The sequence below is a fragment of the Oncorhynchus mykiss genome, chromosome 4 (genome assembly GCF_057628025.1).
Source record: "Oncorhynchus mykiss isolate SJ-2025 chromosome 4, ASM5762802v1, whole genome shotgun sequence".
Taxonomy (NCBI): domain Eukaryota; kingdom Metazoa; phylum Chordata; class Actinopteri; order Salmoniformes; family Salmonidae; genus Oncorhynchus; species Oncorhynchus mykiss.
Genome location: NC_143025.1, coordinates 42,835,777 through 42,853,764, shown reverse-complemented (window position 1 = coordinate 42,853,764; position 17,988 = coordinate 42,835,777). Strand labels below are relative to the sequence as shown.

The following is a 17,988-nucleotide window of genomic DNA, read 5'->3' as shown; positions in this document are numbered from 1 at the left end:
TCATCACATACGCTGCTGCTACTAGTCACATTAATCCTACTTACATGTACATATCTACCTCAATTACCTCATAGGCCTACCCCTGCACATTGACTCGGTATTGGTACCCCATATATATATAACTAAGTTATTATTCATCATTGTGTATTTATTCCATTCCTCATGTTATTATTTTTCTATTATTTCTCTTTTTTTCTCTCTGCATTGTTGGGAAGGGCCCGCCAGTAAGCATTTCACTGTTAGTCTACACCTGTTTACGAAGCGATTTGATTTGAGTCTGTGAATGCAAAGGTAGGCATAGGAACACTGAGCAGAGCAGTAAAAGCTTATAGGCTAACATTATTTTAGGAACATAGGCCTAGTACGAAATCCATGTTTGTCAAATGTAAAAGGTAAATCTGTTATTATAATATTTCATTCATAGAATAAACTAGTAAAAAGTAATATCATTCGAAAACCCATGTGATCCTTTTTTGCTCTCTCATGGATGAGTCTTTGTCATGCGCGCAATGGTCCTCACCCGCGCGCGAATGTACTGGGGTCCTGGGTCCGGCTTCCTTTGATCTCGGTGCACGTGCACAGACGAAGTGCATAATATGACGCATTTGAAATCAGCCAGCATTTATTGGACCGTGGGGGCCACTGGCAGCTACCGACCAATTATAACGAACTGAAAGCATCAGCCGCTTTTGTACAACATTTCGCGGATTCCGTGAGATATTCGCTACCTTGCTTGGAGAGATTCGGTTGGATGATACAGTATTAATGGTTAGTAACGGGAAGATTCCAACGTGAGGATTCCCCCGTGATAAATCAGTATGGATTGGACAGTGTCAGAAAGCACTTTGAGAGGAATTGAAAGGTAATGTAGGCTATGCCATCTAATCAGTCATTGCAATGCTGTAAATATATGATTGATGATTCAACTGAGCAGATATTAATTGCATTACAAAGTCATCTGTGAGTGGATTGCAATTAGTTTTTTCATGCAAAGATGCTCTTTTGAAAATGATATATTTTGCACTCTGAAATGCAGAACAATAATGTTCTCCTAATTTAGCAACATTAGGATTGTGCCCAATGTGGTTGTGCAAGTTTGGAAGCTACATGAAGAGTGTTTCCTGTTGTACATATTGACATCTTCAAAATGTGTCCAGTTGACAGCTGCTATCTATCTCTTGCATGTTGTCATTACATTCCTTGTCCTCATCTAAAAAGGTAGACTAGCATAGACTATATTCAAAATAACGTTGCATTATTATACAGATGAATTGTTGTATAAAAGGAGCAGTAATATCGTTTTGAGTGATATAGTGGCTTCCCTAAGCCATATATAGTTTACTGGCACACTGGGCTGAAACACTCAGGTCATGCTGTTCCAATGGTGTATGTGTATTCACTCTGGTGTGGTCAGTACTAGATGGGAGGTTTAAGAACAGGGGTCTTGTCTGTTTGTCTAACCCATGGCCATTTGATTTCTGATGTACTTTGACCTGGTCTGGCCCCTCTACCAGCTAATCTTGGAACCCAGAACCCTAGCCTATCGACTGCTTGCTCCCCTTGTTTAGGGCCTATATCAATCCAGCAATCAATTAGTCGATTGATTGTGGGGTCTATAGGTGATAACTGTCATCAGACTTTAAAAGGAGTATGTTTCCATTAATGACACCCCCCCCCCCCCATTATATTTAAACCTTATTTGAAAAATCGATCGGTGATACTTATTGAACTGCCAAGCTTACATTTTGACAGTTGGCGCAAACCTTGATGCAAACCTTGTTGTTGTACACGTGTTGTCATCATCGTAGCTAGCACACCCATTACAGCTGTGTGCCACACATTGGAAGTGTTAAAAGCTCTCATTAGCAGCTTGTAAAAACGTGACACAATGAATTAGACAGTCGGCTACATCTCCCCCTCTATCAACACAGGGAAGGTAGCAGGAACAGACCTAGCTGGTTCTAATCAGTAGGCGCCAAGTGAGCCATCCCATCGACTGTTTGTCTGGGCTTCATTCAGTACAGATGGCCAGACACACAGCTGAGCTCAACTCAGAGAAGGATATTATCTACTGTACTCAGATCAGGTGTGTGTGTGTGTGGGCTTGTAGTGAAACATATGATGTGTGTGGGCTTGTAGTAAAACGTGTTTGTGTGCTGCCAACGATGCTTGATGGCAACATATTGGAACTGCACTGTCTGACTCCAGCACATAGAAATATAATAACATAGAATATAATATATTCTGTTTCTATGGTCCAGACCAGAGCCATATATGCAATAGTATTATGGGTTTGGTCCAGACTGTCATTTTTCATGGCAGTGTCACTCTGAATCCACACTTATTAGCTTCTTGAATAGGACCTTGTTCTTTTTCTGGAACCTTTTGGTGACTCAAGGTTTTCTGTCTGTCAGTGGGCTGCTGTCATAGCAGCTGGTTCAGAGCAGCTGTTTAAACACAGTAGGAGAGGTGATGGGGAAGAGGGAGGGGGAAGGAAAGAATGGGGGAGGGAGGGGAGGGGGTTGAGTGGTCGGGGTATTTACAGTGACCTTGTTGTAGTAGAGCCAGACCAATACATTACTCCCTCTCTCTCTCTTTCTCTCTCTCTTTATATGTCTTTATTTCTCTCTCTCTCTCTCTCTCTCTTTCTCTTACGACAGATCATAGGTTGATTTGCACTGTCTGAACTTTCTCAGTGCAATGACTGATCAGTCATTTTGGTCCCATTTATTGAACCGATGTTGGTTCAATAAATCATGATGTCATGTATTTGAGAATCAACCAAAGGTCAGTAGTGTACCTCTTGTCCTGAATTGACCTGACCTGGTATTGGATACTCTTCTCGGAGCTCTGTGTGAGATTTCCCATGGCCAGCAGAAACACTGCAGGCAGGGAGTGTAACCACGATTGGGATGAACTCAATAGTTATGATGATGACGACAATGTTTGCAACGCAAATGACGTTGCCAGTCACGAAAGGAAAGAAAGAGTTGAAGGAAGGGGGAAAACCACAAGACACGTTAAATCACATACACAGTGAGGTGTTTTGATTGTTACATAACATGATAACAGCCCAGCACAAAACAGTGCAAATAAATCACAACATCCTCCTCCTCCCCTGTACAGACATGCAGTGCAGCAGGGGCATAGCTATCTGGAGCCTGCCCAAGCTGCATGTGGGAACCTCCTCTCTTCTCCCCTGTTCCACAGTGGTTAGACTTGTGAAATGCCAGACAGGTATGCGAGTTAGAGAGGGCAGATGCATCAGAGAAGGGTGGGGGCGGGGGGTGAGAGAGAGGAGGGAGACAGACACAAAGAGAGAGATAAGGAGAGCTAGAGGGTGAAGGGTGGATGAGGGGGGCGGGTGTGTGTGTGTGTGTGTGTGTGAGAGAGAGAGAATATTCATAATATGCATAATCTAAATGACTGCTCCTACCCACATATACAGTGAGGGAAAAAAGTCTGTACGTTTGCCCACTGACAAAGAAATGATCAGTCTATAATTTTAATGGTAGGTTTATTTGAACAGTGAGAGACAGAATAACAACAAAAAAATCCAGAAAAACGCATGTCAATAATGTTATGAATTGATTTGCATTTTAATGAGGGAAATAAGTATTTGACCCCTCGGCAAAACATGACTTAGTACTTGGTGGCAAAACCCTTTTTGGCAATCACAGAGGTCAGACATTTCTTGTAGTTGGCCACCAGGTTTGCACACATCTCAGGATGGATTTTGTCCCTTTGCAGATCGTCTCCAAGTCATTAATGTTTCGAGGCTGACGTTTGGCAACTCGAAACTTCAGCTCCCTCCACAGATTTTCTATGGGATTAACGTCTGGAGACTGGCTAGGCCACTCCAGGACCTTAATGTGCTTCTTCTTGAGCCACTCCTTTGCCTTGGCTGTGTGTTTTGGGTCATTGTCATGCTGGAATACCCATCCACGACCCATTTTCAATGCCCTGGCTGAGGGAAGGAGGTTCTCATCCAAGATTTGACGGTACATGGCCCCGTCCATCGTCCCTTTGATGCGGTGAAGTTGTCCTGTCCCCTTAGCAGAAAAAACACCCCCAAAGCATAATGTTTCCACCTCCATGTTTGACGTGGGGATGGTGTTCTTGGGGTCATAGGCAGCGTTCCTCCTCCAAACACGGCGAGTTGAGTTGATGCCAAAGAGCTCCATTTTGGTCTCATCTGACCACAACACTTTCACCCAGTTGTCCTCTGAATCATTCAGATGTTCATTGGCAAACTTCAGACGGGCATGTACAGTGCCTTGCGAAAGTATTCGGCCCCCTTGAACTTTGCGACCTTTTGCCACATTTCAGGCTTCAAACATAAAGATATAAAACTGTATTTTTTTGTGAAGAATCAACAACAAGTGGGACACAATCATGAAGTGGAACGACATTTATTGGATATTTCAAACTTTTTTAACAAATCAAAAACTGAAAAATCCAAATTATTCAGCCCCCTTAAGTTAATACTTTGTAGCGCCACCTTTTGCTGCGATTACAGCTGTAAGTCGCTTGGGGTATGTCTCTATCAGTTTTGCACATCGAGAGACTGACATTTTTTCCCATTCCTCGTTGCAAAACAGCTCGAGCTCAGTGAGGTTGGATGGAGAGCATTTGTGAACAGCAGTTTTCAGTTCTTTCCACAGATTCTCGATTGGATTCAGGTCTGGAATTTGACTTGGCCATTCTAACACCTGGATATGTTTATTTTTGAACCATTCCATTGTAGATTTTGCTTTATGTTTTGGATCATTGTCTTGTTGGAAGACAAATCTCCGTCCCAGTCTCAGGTCTTTTGCAGACTCCATTAGGTTTTCTTCCAGAATGATCCTGTATTTGGCTCCATCCATCTTCCCATCAATTTTAACCATCTTCCCTGTCCCTGCTGAAGAAAAGCAGGCCCAAACCATGATGCTGCCACCACCATGTTTGACAGTGGGGATGGTGTGTTCAGCTGTGTTGCTTTTACGCCAAACATAACGTTTTGCATTGTTGCCAAAAAGTTCAATTTTGGTTTCATCTGACCAGAGCACCTTCTTCCACATGTTTGGTGTGTCTCCCAGGTGGCTTGTGGCAAACTTTAAACAACACTTTTTATGGATATCTTTAAGAAATGGCTTTCTTCTTGCCACTCTTCCATAAAGGCCAGATTTGTGCAAAATACGACTGATTGTTGTCCTATGGACAGAGTCTCCCACCTCAGCTGTAGATCTCTGCAGTTCATCCAGAGTGATCATGGGCCTCTTGGCTGCATCTCTGATCAGTCTTCTCCTTGTATGAGCTGAAAGTTTAGAGAGACGGCCAGGTCTTGGTAGATTTGCAGTGGTCTGATACTCCTTCCATTACAATATTATCGCTTGCACAGTGCTCCTTGGGATGTTTAAAGCTTGGGAAATCTTTTTGTATCCAAATCCGGCTTTAAACTTCTTCACAACAGTATCTCGGACCTGCCTGGTGTGTTCCTTGTTCTTCATGATGCTCTCTGCGCTTTTAACGGACCTCTGAGACTATCACAGTGCAGGTGCATTTATACAGAGACTTGATTACACACAGGTGGATTGTATTTATCATCATTAGTCATTTAGGTCAACATTGGATCATTCAGAGATCCTCACTGAGGAGGGGCTGAATAATTTTGCACGCCCAATTTTTCAGTTTTTGATTTGTTAAAAAAGTTTGAAATATCCAATAAATGTCTTTCCACTTCATGATTGTGTCCCACTTGTTGTTGATTCTTCACAAAAAAATACAGTTTTATATCTTTATGTTTGAAGCCTGAAATGTGGCAAAAGGTCGCAAAGTTCAAGGGGGCCGAATACTTTCGCAAGGCACTGTATATGTGCTTTCTTGAGCAGGGGGATCTTGCGGGCGCTGCAGGATTTCAGTCCTTCACGGCGTAGTGTGTTACAAATTGTTTTCTTGGGGACTATGGTCCCAGCTGCCTTGAGATCATTGACAAGATCCTACCGTGTAGTTCTGGGCTGATTCCTCACCGTTCTCATGATCATTGCAACTCCACGAGGTGAGATCTTGCATGGAGCCCCAGGCCGAGGGAGATTGACAGTTCTTTTGTGTTTCTTCCATTTGCGAATAATTGCACCAACTGTTGTCACCTTCACACCAAGCTGCTTGGCGATGGTCTTGTAGCCCATTCCAGCCTTGAGTAGGTCTACAATCTTGTCCCTGACATCCTTGGAGAGCTCTTTGGTATTGGCCATGGTGGAGAGTTTGGAATCTGATTGATTGATTGCTTCTGTGGACAGGTGTCTTTTATACAGGTAACAAGCTGAGATTAGGAGCACTAGTTTTAAGAGTGTTCTCCTAATCTCAGCTTTTACCTGTATAAAAGACACCTGGGAGCCAGAAATCTTTCTGATTGAGAGGGGGTCAAATACTTATTTCCCTCATTAAAATGCAAATCAATTTATAACTTTTTTTGTTGTTATTCTGTCTCTCACTGTTCAAATAAACCTACCATTAAAATTATAGACTGATCCTTTCTTTGTCAGTGGGCAAACGTACAAAATCAGCAGGGGATCAAATACTTTTTCCCTCACTGTAGCTCCTCCTCTGACCACACCCTAATATTTTGATCAACATTTCCATGGGAATGGCATTCACCCTCTGTTGGAACAAACCCAATGGAATGAACCCCTTTGTCTTCTCAACAGTTGTATCAGTATAGCGTGCTTAGGTGACAGCCATAGCTTCTCTTAGCCCGATGACAAAAGACATGATAAAAGGTGAAGAATAAATTGCAGGTTTTTCACCCGTAAGTTATCTATAGTGAAAGGTTTCTTTAGAGCGACACCAAAGATCTGAAACCTAGTCGGCGCATGACTTGCAGTGGACCATCCAGCGATCACTGTTTTCAGTTGGAGAGGAGATCATCTCCTGATCCCCTGTTTTACCTGCAGCCTCTCTGAACCTGTCTTGTTTCATACATACATACATACATACATACATACATACATACATACATACATACATACATACATACAATGGGGCAAAAAAGTAATTTTAAACAAATGTACACTTCAACTGTGACAGACAAAATGAGGGAAAAAAATCCAGAAAATCACATTGTAGGATTTTTAATGAATTTATTTGCAAATTATGGTGGAAAATAAGTATTTGGTCAATAACAAAAGTTTATCTCAATACTTTGTTATATACCCTTTGTTGGCAATGACAGAGGTCAAACGTTTTCTGTAAGTCTTCACAAGGTTTTCACACACTGTTGCTGGTATTTTGGCCCATTCCTCCATGCAGATCTCCTCTAGAGCAGTGATGTTTTGGGGCTGTTGCTGGGCAACACGGACTTTCAACTCCCTCCAAAGATTTTCTATTGGGTTGAGATCTGGAGACTGGCTAGGCCACTCCAGGACCTTGAAATGCTTCTTACGAAGCCACTCCTTCGTTGCCCGGACGGTGTGTTTGGGATCATTGTCATGCTGGAAGACCCAGCCACGTTTCATCTTCAATGCCCTTGCTGATGGAAGGAGGTTTTCACTCAAAATCTCACGATACATGGCCCCATTCATTCTTTCCTTTACACAGATCAGTCGTCCTGGTCCCTTTGCAGAAAAACAGCCCCAAAGCATGTTTCCACCCCCATGCTTCACAGTAGGTATGGTGTTCTTTGGATGCCACTCAGCATTCTTTGTCCTCCAAACACGACGAGTTTAGTTTTTACCAAAAAGTGATATTTTGGTTTCATCTGACCATATGACATTCTCCCAATCTTCTTCTGGATCATCCAAATGCTCTCTAGCAAACTTCAGACGGGCCTGGATATGTACTGGCTTAAGCAGGGGGACACGTCTGGCATTGCAGGATTTGAGTCCCTGGCGGCGTAGTGTGTTACTGATGGTAGGCTTTGTTACTTTGGTTCCTGCTCTCTGCAGGTCATTCACTAGGTCCCCCCGTGTGGTTCTGGGATTTTTGCTCACCGTTCTTGTGATCATTTTGACCCCCCGGGGTGAGATCTTGCGTGGAGCCCCAGATCGAGGGAGATTATCAGTGGACTTGTATGTCTTCCATTTCCTAATAATTGCTCCCACAGTTGATTTCTTCAAACCAAGCTGCTTACCTATTGCAGATTCAGTCTTCCCAGCCTGGTGCAGGTCTACAATTTTGTTTCTCGTGTCCTTTGACAGCTCTTTGGTCTTGGCCATAGTGGAGTTTGGAGTGTGATTGTTTGAGGTTGTGGACAGGTGTCTTTTATACTGATAACAAGTTCAAACAGGTGCCATTAATACAGGTAACGAGTGGAGGACAGAGGAGCCTCTTAAAGAAGAAGTTACAGGTCTGTGAGAGCCAGAAATCTTGCTTGTTTGTAGGTGACCAAATACTTATTTTCCACCATAATTTGCAAATAAATTCATAAAAAATCCTACAATGTGATTTTCTGGATTTTTTTCTCATTTTGTCTGTCATAGTTGAAGTGTACCTATGATGAAAATTACAAGCCTCTTTCATCTTTTTAAGTGGGAGAACTTGCACAATTGGTGGCTGACTAAATACTTTTTTGCCCCACTGCCTCATACTGAATTGCCTGTTTGGTCGGGAGTGTGCTGGAACAGATCTGTCTTTCATGCTGAACCAGAAGCGCACACACACTTTACCTCTTCCTCCCTCTCTCTATCTGAGTGTTTGTGTACCTTTGCTCTGGTGCTGTTTTCCACTACTCCTCCCTGTGTGTGTGTGTTTGTGTGTGTGTGTGGGGGGGGGGGGGGGGGGGTGCTTCACTGGAATCCTGTCTTTCTCTGGCTGGCCTGCCACGTCAAATGACATGTCCTCAGGGAGCTGTGTGGCCGAACAGCCTGGCTGCGGTCTCTAGTCTGGGGGTCTGTACAGGAACAGGACTGGCTCTTACTGAGGTCTGAGGAGGACAACACTGATCTCAACTGAACTGGAGTAGCCATTGAGGAGATACTACTGCTCTGGAGGAATCTTATGGGATACCTTGCTTCTTGAATCCTGTGGAATCGTCCTAGTGCTTTTTTTAGTCTGTTTTATTTAGATTTACTGTGAACCGTTGGTTGGTTGGTTTGGCTTGGATATGAATGGTTTTCTGTACAGGGGCAGGTAAGGTGTTCACTCTGCTGCCAATGATATACACTCCCCTACGTATTTATTTGGAGAGGGAAGCTAAAACTTTGAATTTGCCTCATAGAATATTTTTCTGAACACTTCGACATTAATGTGGATGCTACCATTATTACGGATAATCATGACTGAATCGTGAACAATGATGAATGAGAAAGTTACAGAGGCATAAAGATCATACCCCCCCCCCCCCCCAAAAAAAAAAATGCTAACCTCTCACCGTTACCAATAACAGGGGAGGTTCAATATATTGATGGGCTATGATCTTTATGCCTGTAACTTTTGGTAGCAACCACATTGATGTAGAAGTTTTCAGAAACATATTCTATTCTTATTTACAATAAGTGACTCGAAATTGACACAATCAATTATTTCCCAATAATTTATATTGGGCACAACATAATCCGAAACACAACCAAAAGAAACGCCAAAGGTATCCAACAAGTTTGAAGACTCGCAATCAAATGGGGGGACTACATACATAACGTGCGTACATTTTTTAACAGTAAAACAGATAGGTATGAAAATACCCTCAAATAAAAGGTGACATTCTGTACTGTCGCCTCAAATAAAACATTTCATCTCAAATCCTAAATGCTGGAGTATAGAGCCAAATAAAAATGTTCAAATAAATATGCAGGGGGGGGGGGGGGGGTACAGTACATGTGGACTTGGCTGAATAACTAGTTGTAGGTTTAAGTCGTGTGTAGCTGGTATGTGTTTTTTAAAGGAAAATCAAAATGTATTTTTACAGTTTGTCTTTGAGCAGCTTGGCGTGCTTCTGTTTGTTTTGAAGTCTTTGTGTTGTTGTGTTAATCTAAGGCTATCAATATACTGTATTATGTAATCAAAGTAATCACTCTCATGGGAGAACAGACAACCCATATCATCAGATTTTTTTGGTTAGTCATTAGTCACAACACTGATTGGATGATTCGTTTCATCTACTGGGAAAGTTTGTTCCTATAGGAAGGACTACATTGAATGACAAATAGAAACACTAGTGGCAGCAATACACATGGGAAAATCCCAAATTGTATTGATGTAATCATAATGAAATGAAATGATGTATACTCATTATTTTGATCACCGTGTTGATTACTCTGACTTCCCTGTTGGTCCCCGTGGCAGGTGCTGATGAGTAAGGGCTTAAGTTCAGCTTTGTGGGAAGACCTGCTGTTGTTGTAGTAACAGTGACCTGGTGGTCTGTCTGTCTGAATAGTTATTAGGCTTCTTCCACGGCTAGAACTAACACACACACACTCAGATGCTGCCTATACAGGCCAGCTGTTCCCCCAGGCGCAAGGTTAGGAGAGGTGTTGGCCTGGGTAGGCCGTCATTGTAAATAAGAATTTGTTCTTAACTGACTTGCCTAGTTAAATAAATAAATACAAATAGAAGTGTGTGGTTTAAAAATCAGAAAGTGTAATGTTCAGTATGTGCTTGCTACATGTGTGTGAACACATTCAGCTCAACCCAGTCTCTACTCCACTGCTCACTGTGTTCCACATAGTTTAATCACTAGTGTTATTTCATTAGTAGGGAGTAGGCACAATAGTTTTTCCTGATCACATGACCCGAACCAGGAAATACTTTCTGGCCCTACTCTCACCTCAAACAGTTTTAGCACTTTTTTTGTTAGTTTTGGATGTGAGTAAAACTATATTCCAGTCTATCCGAGGTAATAAAAACCGGATGTTCGATGTTATGTGTGTTTGACTAAAAAAACTCTGTTTCAGGCACTATGCTGGTGATCGGCAGGCCCGGACCAAGAGTATAGGACACATGACTGGTAAGTGGAGATTCACACTGGCTCTGTCATTTACACACACACACAATATTCCATTCACGTTCTGTGACTGTCTCTCTCTCTCCCCCTCTCTCTCTCTCTCTCTTTCTTGCACTAAAATTGACTTTTCACCCTCTCTTTCTATCCTGCTGTTTTTCTCCCTTCCTGTTTGGTCAAACACACCTCTTACACCTCTCACTATATAACTCTTTTTAACTCTTTATTTATTAACCCACCCAGCCCATACAAGGACATGTCTAGACCATACGGCTGTTATTAAAGACACTTAACAACTATTGCCTCTGTGAATTACTCTTGAGTACAAAAAAAAAAGTGTTAGAATGTGTTTGGATGTGCCCCCTTCCTAGTTCCTGTGTGTACACGTTTGGCACAGTGCAGTCGTCAATCATATGGGTGTTGTATAATTTCTCGTAGCCTGGCCTGGCCTGTGTACCAGCAGTTACACTTTAGGCCCGGGTCCAGGACATCTTCTGTAGCCTAGCCTACACTCTACACAACGCAACGCTCTTTAATAATCTGTAATGAGCTCCTACTGCGATTTTAAAGAACTGTCAGACGTTTCAGCTCTGCCAATGGTTCTGTGATTAAGCCCCTCGGGACCTAACCCCGCATCTCCCCACTCATTCTATACCCCCCTCCAAAATCTGCCAAACACCCATTCTCAAGGAACAAAACACACATTATTGTATCCCTGTGTGGTTTTCCTGGGAATGATCCTGGTATTTAGTCGTTTTAAAGAGAAGTTTGGCATTAGGCCGTTTGGAGCAGTTTCAGCTGTAACGGACCATACCATGTTGGCTAAGTACTTAACAGGGCCCAGGGGTGATACAGTGCATTCCGAAAGTATTCAGACCCCTTGACTTTTTCCATATTTTGTTACGTTACAGACTTATTTTAAGACGTATTAAATTAAACATGTTCCTCATCAATCAACATACAATACCCCATAATGACAAAGGGAAAACAGGTTTTGAGACATTTTTGTACATTTATAAAAAATATAACACAGTTATAGTGCTGTGGGGATGTTTTTCAGCGGCAGGTACTGAGAGACTAGTCAGGATCGAGGGAAAGATGAATGGAGGAAAGTATAGAGAGATCCATGATGAAAACCTGCTCCAGAGCGTTCAGGACCTCAGACGGGGGCAAAGGTTCACCTTCCAACAGGACAATGACCCTAAGCACACAGCCAAGAAAACGCAGGAGTGGCTTCGGGAGAAGTCTCTGAATGTCCTTGAGTGGCCCAGCCAGAGCCCGGACTTGAACCCGATCTAACATCTCTGGAGAGACCTGAAAATATCTGTGCAGCGACGCTCCCCATCCAACCTGACAGAGTTTGAGAGGATCTGCAGAGAAGATGGGGGAAAGTCCCCAAATACAGGTGTGCCAGACGTCATACCCAAGAAGACTTGAGGCTCTAATCGCTGCCAAATGTGCTTCAACAAAGTACTGACTAAGGCATCTGAAAACTTATGTAAATATGATATTTCCATTCTTTTTTTTATCAGCAAAAGTTTCTTAAAACTAGTCTTTGCTTTGTCATTATGTATCGTGTGTAGATTGATGAGAAAAAATTTCAGAATAAGGCTGTAACGTAACAAAATGTGGAAAAAGTCAAGGGGTCTGAATACTTTCCGAATGCACTGTATATAAAACACTAATAGGAATTTAATGAGACAACGTAAGTTCCACACCGTTACTAAGGCCGGGATTCAAGTAATTGCAGATTGTGACTTTTCAGGATAGCTGCAACACACATGCTGTTGTTTTGCAAGTCAATCACACTTCTGCAAAGTGCAAATCAATTCACTTGATCCTAACAACCCTGTTAAGAGTTCTGACTGAGCGATGGCCTGGTGAGAATCCAGAGGTGTTTTTCTTAAAACTAAATACGATTTTTTTTTTTACCTGACAATTATTGCAGCTTTCAGGTGTTTCATTTTATTTTTTCCAGATTTCTTGTGTAATGAGACAGAGAACGGCCCTCCTCCTCCTCTCCAGACCCACAGCCTCAGAGAGTTTGAACAGGTAAGGGCTTGTCTTCCTCTCTCCTATTCTTATGGTCTGGTACAGTGTGGTAGTCAGTGGAAAGAGGTGTTCAGGCCTGTCAGAATTGTCTGACAACTTGTTTTTAGGTGGGTTGGTGATGATCATGTGGTAACGGAACCTCTGACTATGAGTCAAGAAGACTATGGGTAAAAAAGATTCCGGTCTCCTGTAACTTCCCCCAATCCATATCTTTGCTCTCCTCACCTTATCCTTCCTGCATAATGGCCACGTAGAACTGGACTGTAAATAGCCCATACACTCAAGCACACAAGTAGAGGAATCTAAATATATGATATTGTGTTAATGATGCAGTGTAGCGCTGGTATACTACTATACAGTAAGTGGTGTTTATGGTTGTGGATGGAGGAGGTTGGTTTCTCTCTCCTCTAGTGCTCAGACATTGTAATAGGTTCTGGGCTAAGCGCCAGGCTATTATGGTTCTGATATAACTCTAGAGGTGCTTGCTTCAATTACCATCGTCTTGGCGAAGGACAGGACTCCAGGGGAGGGAGGAATGGGGAATCTGTGATTTGATATGGGGGTTAGGGGGAAAACGTGGTAGTGGGGGCTGGATGGTTGAAGTAACGTCAATAGGGAGGGATAACAGTGTAAGGGTGATTTTGCCTGGAGGTTACAGGGTCGTGGTTTGTTTGGGGGTTAATCATTTTGGAAACCAGGAAGCCATCGCCTGCAGTCTGATCACTCGGTGTAATCCAAGGCTCGCTTTCCCCAACGAAGTCGACCGTGTAGCAGAGTCCCCAAACCAATCTAGTACAACGCATTGAATCCTGGGAAGTGACGTGGGGGCTGACTGATCCAGTGTGTTGGCTTCTGGAGGCGACTCCGGCTGCCTTTTGAAGTCTGTCTGCAGCCTGCAACTGGCTGCTTCATAGAGGGGATAGGATTAATCACGCGATGCAGATGCTCGAAAACCAAACCCTTGGCAACGGAGACTCTTAAGCTAGAGCATTTGAAAAGCAATGCGGGCATCTAGAGAGACTACTATACAGATACAGACCCAGTTACTGGGAGGAGAACTATGCTAACTCGGTCTCAGGCTGGACACACACTGGTCCTGCATTTGGACTGGAGAAGATAAAAGTAGAGACAGAGAACAGTGGGGACAAATTTCAGTTCAGGGAATGTAATTTCCTGAGATAATCTAGATAGGAAATCTTGTACCATATGCTCTGGGTGGTAACAATGGATTTTGAATGCCAGGGTTTGGGTTGTCAAGACGGTTGCCTCCACCATTGGGGTTTTGTTTGCATGTCATTTCATATGCATAATATTGACAACAGAAACCACTGATTCATAAAAACGGCTTCACTATGTCAGTCATAGTAACAGCAGGTTCAATCTGTTAAATACACCTCTTTCTCTAAATATATTTTTTTTATCAAACTTTCTGTGTCACTGGAGGTGCTATAGCAGTGATGGTGATTTAATATAACACAGTATCTCTGTTGAACTGAATGTGTGTTTTTTTTCCCCACTAAGCTCCCTGTAGAGCAACAGAGACTAGTGCTGTTGTCTTAGCGGAGGGATCTGAGAAAATATATGTCAGGTTACAGAACGGCCTGTGTGTGTGTGTGTGTGTGTGTTTGTGTGTCCATGCGTGCGTAAGTTTGTCTTCTTTCCAAATTTGTGTCAGTTTAAAGAGTCAATCTTTCCCCTTCTAGCTCAAAGAAACATGAACCTGCCAGACTAGCATTTGTAACTGTCAAACATCTCTGGACTACAATCCTGAGGTTTCAAGGGAAAAAAAGTCAGAAAGTCAAAATACCCTTTCTCAAATAGCATTTATTAGTCCATTTGAGAAATTGAAGGCATATGCCTGCCTATAAATGTGAATTCAAACCGACCACAGAAACACTTAAATTGATATAAGAGTTGGGTATAATTTAAACCATTAAAACCTCACGACAAATTACAATTGCTAATCTGTTATGTTGCCCTTAGCCTGAATGTGCCGTACTCCAAAACCACATTATATGAAAGGTCTTTTAAAGTAGAATTACTGTAGAGTGGAGTGGCAGCCGTATACAGTCTGTCTGCCATACACCCAAACAATCCCACCCAGACCCACAGCCCATAGAGTTCAAGGCGGCAGAATTCGGTGCCTTATTTTTCATTCTTAATCTCCATAGCTTGTTTTCTCTCTCTCTCTCTTTCTCTCTCTCTCTCTGTCTCTCTGTCTCTCTTTCTCTCTGTCTCTCTGTTTCTCTGTCTCTCTGTCTCTGTGTCTTGGTGTAGTTTTTGTTTGCCTTGTGAAAATAGGTCAGTGTTCTCGGTGACCAGCTAGCTGGCGCACGGCTCATATCAGCCCCCAACTTGTCGGATGGGAAGCCATCGCATCGTGAGCCCGTTTCTCTAGCTGCTCATTATAATGCTGTAGAATTTAGAGTGAAACACTGCTTGAAAGGTTATTGTTTAGTAGACAATGTTAATCACGAGTGACCTTCATATTTACAGTACACTCTAACAAAAAAAGGTGTAGGAGAACCCTTTGAATAACAATTTTTGGTTCCAGGTAGAACCCTTTTGGGTTCAATGTTAGAGCCCTTCTACATGGAACCCAAAAGGTTTATTCTATGGCGACAGTCGAATAACCCTTTTTTTCCCTAAGAGTGTATACAGCTGATTATATGATTATGACAAATGTTTTTATTCTGCTCTTGAATAACACTGGGGGAAAAAATATTCTCGAGGTTAGTAGTGTATTCACGTCAGTCTGTCTGTGTCCTGATTGAGCAGACCGGTCTCTCAAGTTGTCCACATGTTTCCCAGACGAAACAGTTAGGGAGAGTTTGTACGCATATTATGACGACATTTTGGGATGTTTTTGTTAGTTTTGGACTCTGGTAAGGTTTTTTTGAGCTGTTTGGGCACACACAATTTTTTTCTCGAGGTAAGCCGAAGTCTGTTTAGCTGAAGTCTACGCCCCTTTGTTAGTGATTGGTCAACAGAATGTTTGTTTTTTTATAAAGACTACTCGTTTTCATGCAATTTTTTTCAATGACAAATACTCCACCAAACATTAGTTATATGTAAAATTAAGCGACTAAGATCTCCTCTGCAAAATTTCAGAATTAATGACCGATTTCTTGAGTTATCTTAGATTAATTCAGTCTATTTTGAGGTAGTGTATACTAGCTATGGCGTCTCCATGGACAAACAGTAATATTGCTGCTTTTTTCTTGTTTTACAAGCAAAGGTCTTTTAAGGGAGTATGTGAGCACACTCATTTGGTTCGCCTAGCCGAGTTCGGCTAGCCGAACTGAAGCATGCTCACCCCTATAGTCTTCCCTCCACTGATTAGGCTAGAGTTGTGTTCCCTTGCGCAGGCGAGACGACGCAACAACCAATGGGTAATTTCAAGTGTGCATCCAGGTATACTTAGGTCAACTTATTTGAATGACATACTCTAAATAATATGATTTCGTACGTGATATAAACAAAGTGTGCTCTATTTGAAGTAGAAATGGACAATATACTTTATTACGTGAAACAAAACATCTAATAATTTTGAGACTGGTTGACTGCTATGTTAAACAACTGCTGTCATGGTTGCTTTGGTTGTCAATAGCCTTCTGGCTATTGTAGTCTTTTGGCTGTAGAAAAACAGGAACTTCCCAGGTGAGACAGGCAGGAGCAACTACGGCTGCGCAATGAACAGTCTGGGGAGGAGAATGCACACTATGTCTTCATTCACACGTCGATATGGATCTCAGACCCGGTTCGCCCTTGGTAATTGGTGTGCTTACGACAGATGGATCAGGTTTCTGTGGAGCAGCAGCAGCACTCTGGCTGTGTGGCACAAGATCGATACATAGAGCCCAAACATCAGCTCGGCTCACCTTTCCAGCTCCCCGTGCTACATCCTCTCTCTAATATGTATGGTTCGCTCTTCTTCCCTTTTCTCTCTCTCTCTCTCTCTCTCTCTCTCTCTCTCTCTCTCTCTCTCTCCCTCTCTCCCTCTCTCTCATATAATAGAGAAAGAAAGAGAGAGAGGCCTACATTACCGTAGAGTGTTTAATAGTTCTCATGCCAGAGCTGTAAATCTGTGCTCCTCTCCAGTGGGTCAGAGACGTCATATTGAGCTGATCAGGATGTCGGTCATGGAGGATAACTGCTGCCTTACACTAATCTGCCTCCTCACTCCCATAATGTTACTGTAAACGTCCTCCTCAGTACCATACTGTAGGTAATGGAGGTGGAAATAAACTGTTGTTTACTGTGGAACTGTACCACCAGTTCAGCTTGGCTGTAAAATGGTGATCTTGAATACCTGTATGCTGTCCCAATGACTGTGATGAGGATTGGTGTGTTGGTCTGTACCCTGTATGGTTTTTGTGTTGTTGTGCATCCTGTGTCCGCTATCACAGTTCCGACATGGCTGGGTGAAATCAGCTGTAGGCACTGCACAATGTGTTTGTGTCACGAGAGCGTGGTTGTGGGTGTGTGTGTGTCGTAGAGCATGACATTTTGTCAGCCGGTTATTGTCATGCAAATGAGTGCCGGTCTCACGGTAATTGACCGTTAATTAACATAAACATGTTTAGCATCTCCAGGCCACCACGCGTACAAGCCGCTGATGCGTGCCTTTTGGAACATCTACGCTTTAAAAAGTCTAATAAATCCATTTAATATACACCATCACAAGAAATCCATTTATTTATTTTAGGCATGCAGATTTAAGAAACATTATCATATGAAGAAAATGTATTTCAGAAGAGTCGGCCTATTGTATGTTATCTGGCTATGCGCCATGTAGGCTAGTTCACTTAGCAGACAAGATGTGCTTATAGGTCCTGTGTCATTATTTTATATTATAAGATTTTATTGTAAGAATAACATAATGGAACATAGCTGAATAAAATAGAAAATGTATTTTTCCCATTCCAGATTGAGTGCTCAAATGAAGTGGCTATGTTGAGCGTAAAAGGGATAATTTGAAACAGGTCCTGTATGCCAGATTTAGAGTTATTTGGCAACTT

The 17,988-nt window shown here is 42.5% G+C and overlaps 1 protein-coding gene and 1 long non-coding RNA gene across 12 annotated transcripts in view; one reads left to right on the top strand and one right to left on the bottom strand.

Moving 5' to 3' along the window:
* Window positions 1-17,988, bottom strand: part of LOC149984020 (uncharacterized) — a 468,468-nt gene that overhangs the window by 93,847 nt on the left and 356,633 nt on the right. The window lies entirely within an intron of this gene.
* The window catches only part of pde4dip (phosphodiesterase 4D interacting protein), a 119,530-nt gene continuing 102,066 nt past the window's right edge, over window positions 525-17,988 (top strand). For 3 of the 11 annotated variants that reach the window (XM_090232060.1, XM_090232058.1, XM_036968458.2), the window contains exons 1-3: window positions 608-862; window positions 10,869-10,921; window positions 12,894-12,967. In XM_090232060.1, coding sequence (XP_090088186.1) covers window positions 819-862; window positions 10,869-10,921; window positions 12,894-12,967 — 171 coding nt within the window. In that variant the 5' untranslated portion in view covers window positions 608-818. Of the gene's footprint in view, window positions 863-8,601; window positions 9,109-10,713; window positions 10,780-10,868; window positions 10,922-12,893; window positions 12,968-17,988 lie in introns of those variants that run through there. The other 8 variants (XM_090232062.1, XM_090232059.1, XM_036968459.2 and 5 more) reach the window with 5 other exon arrangements.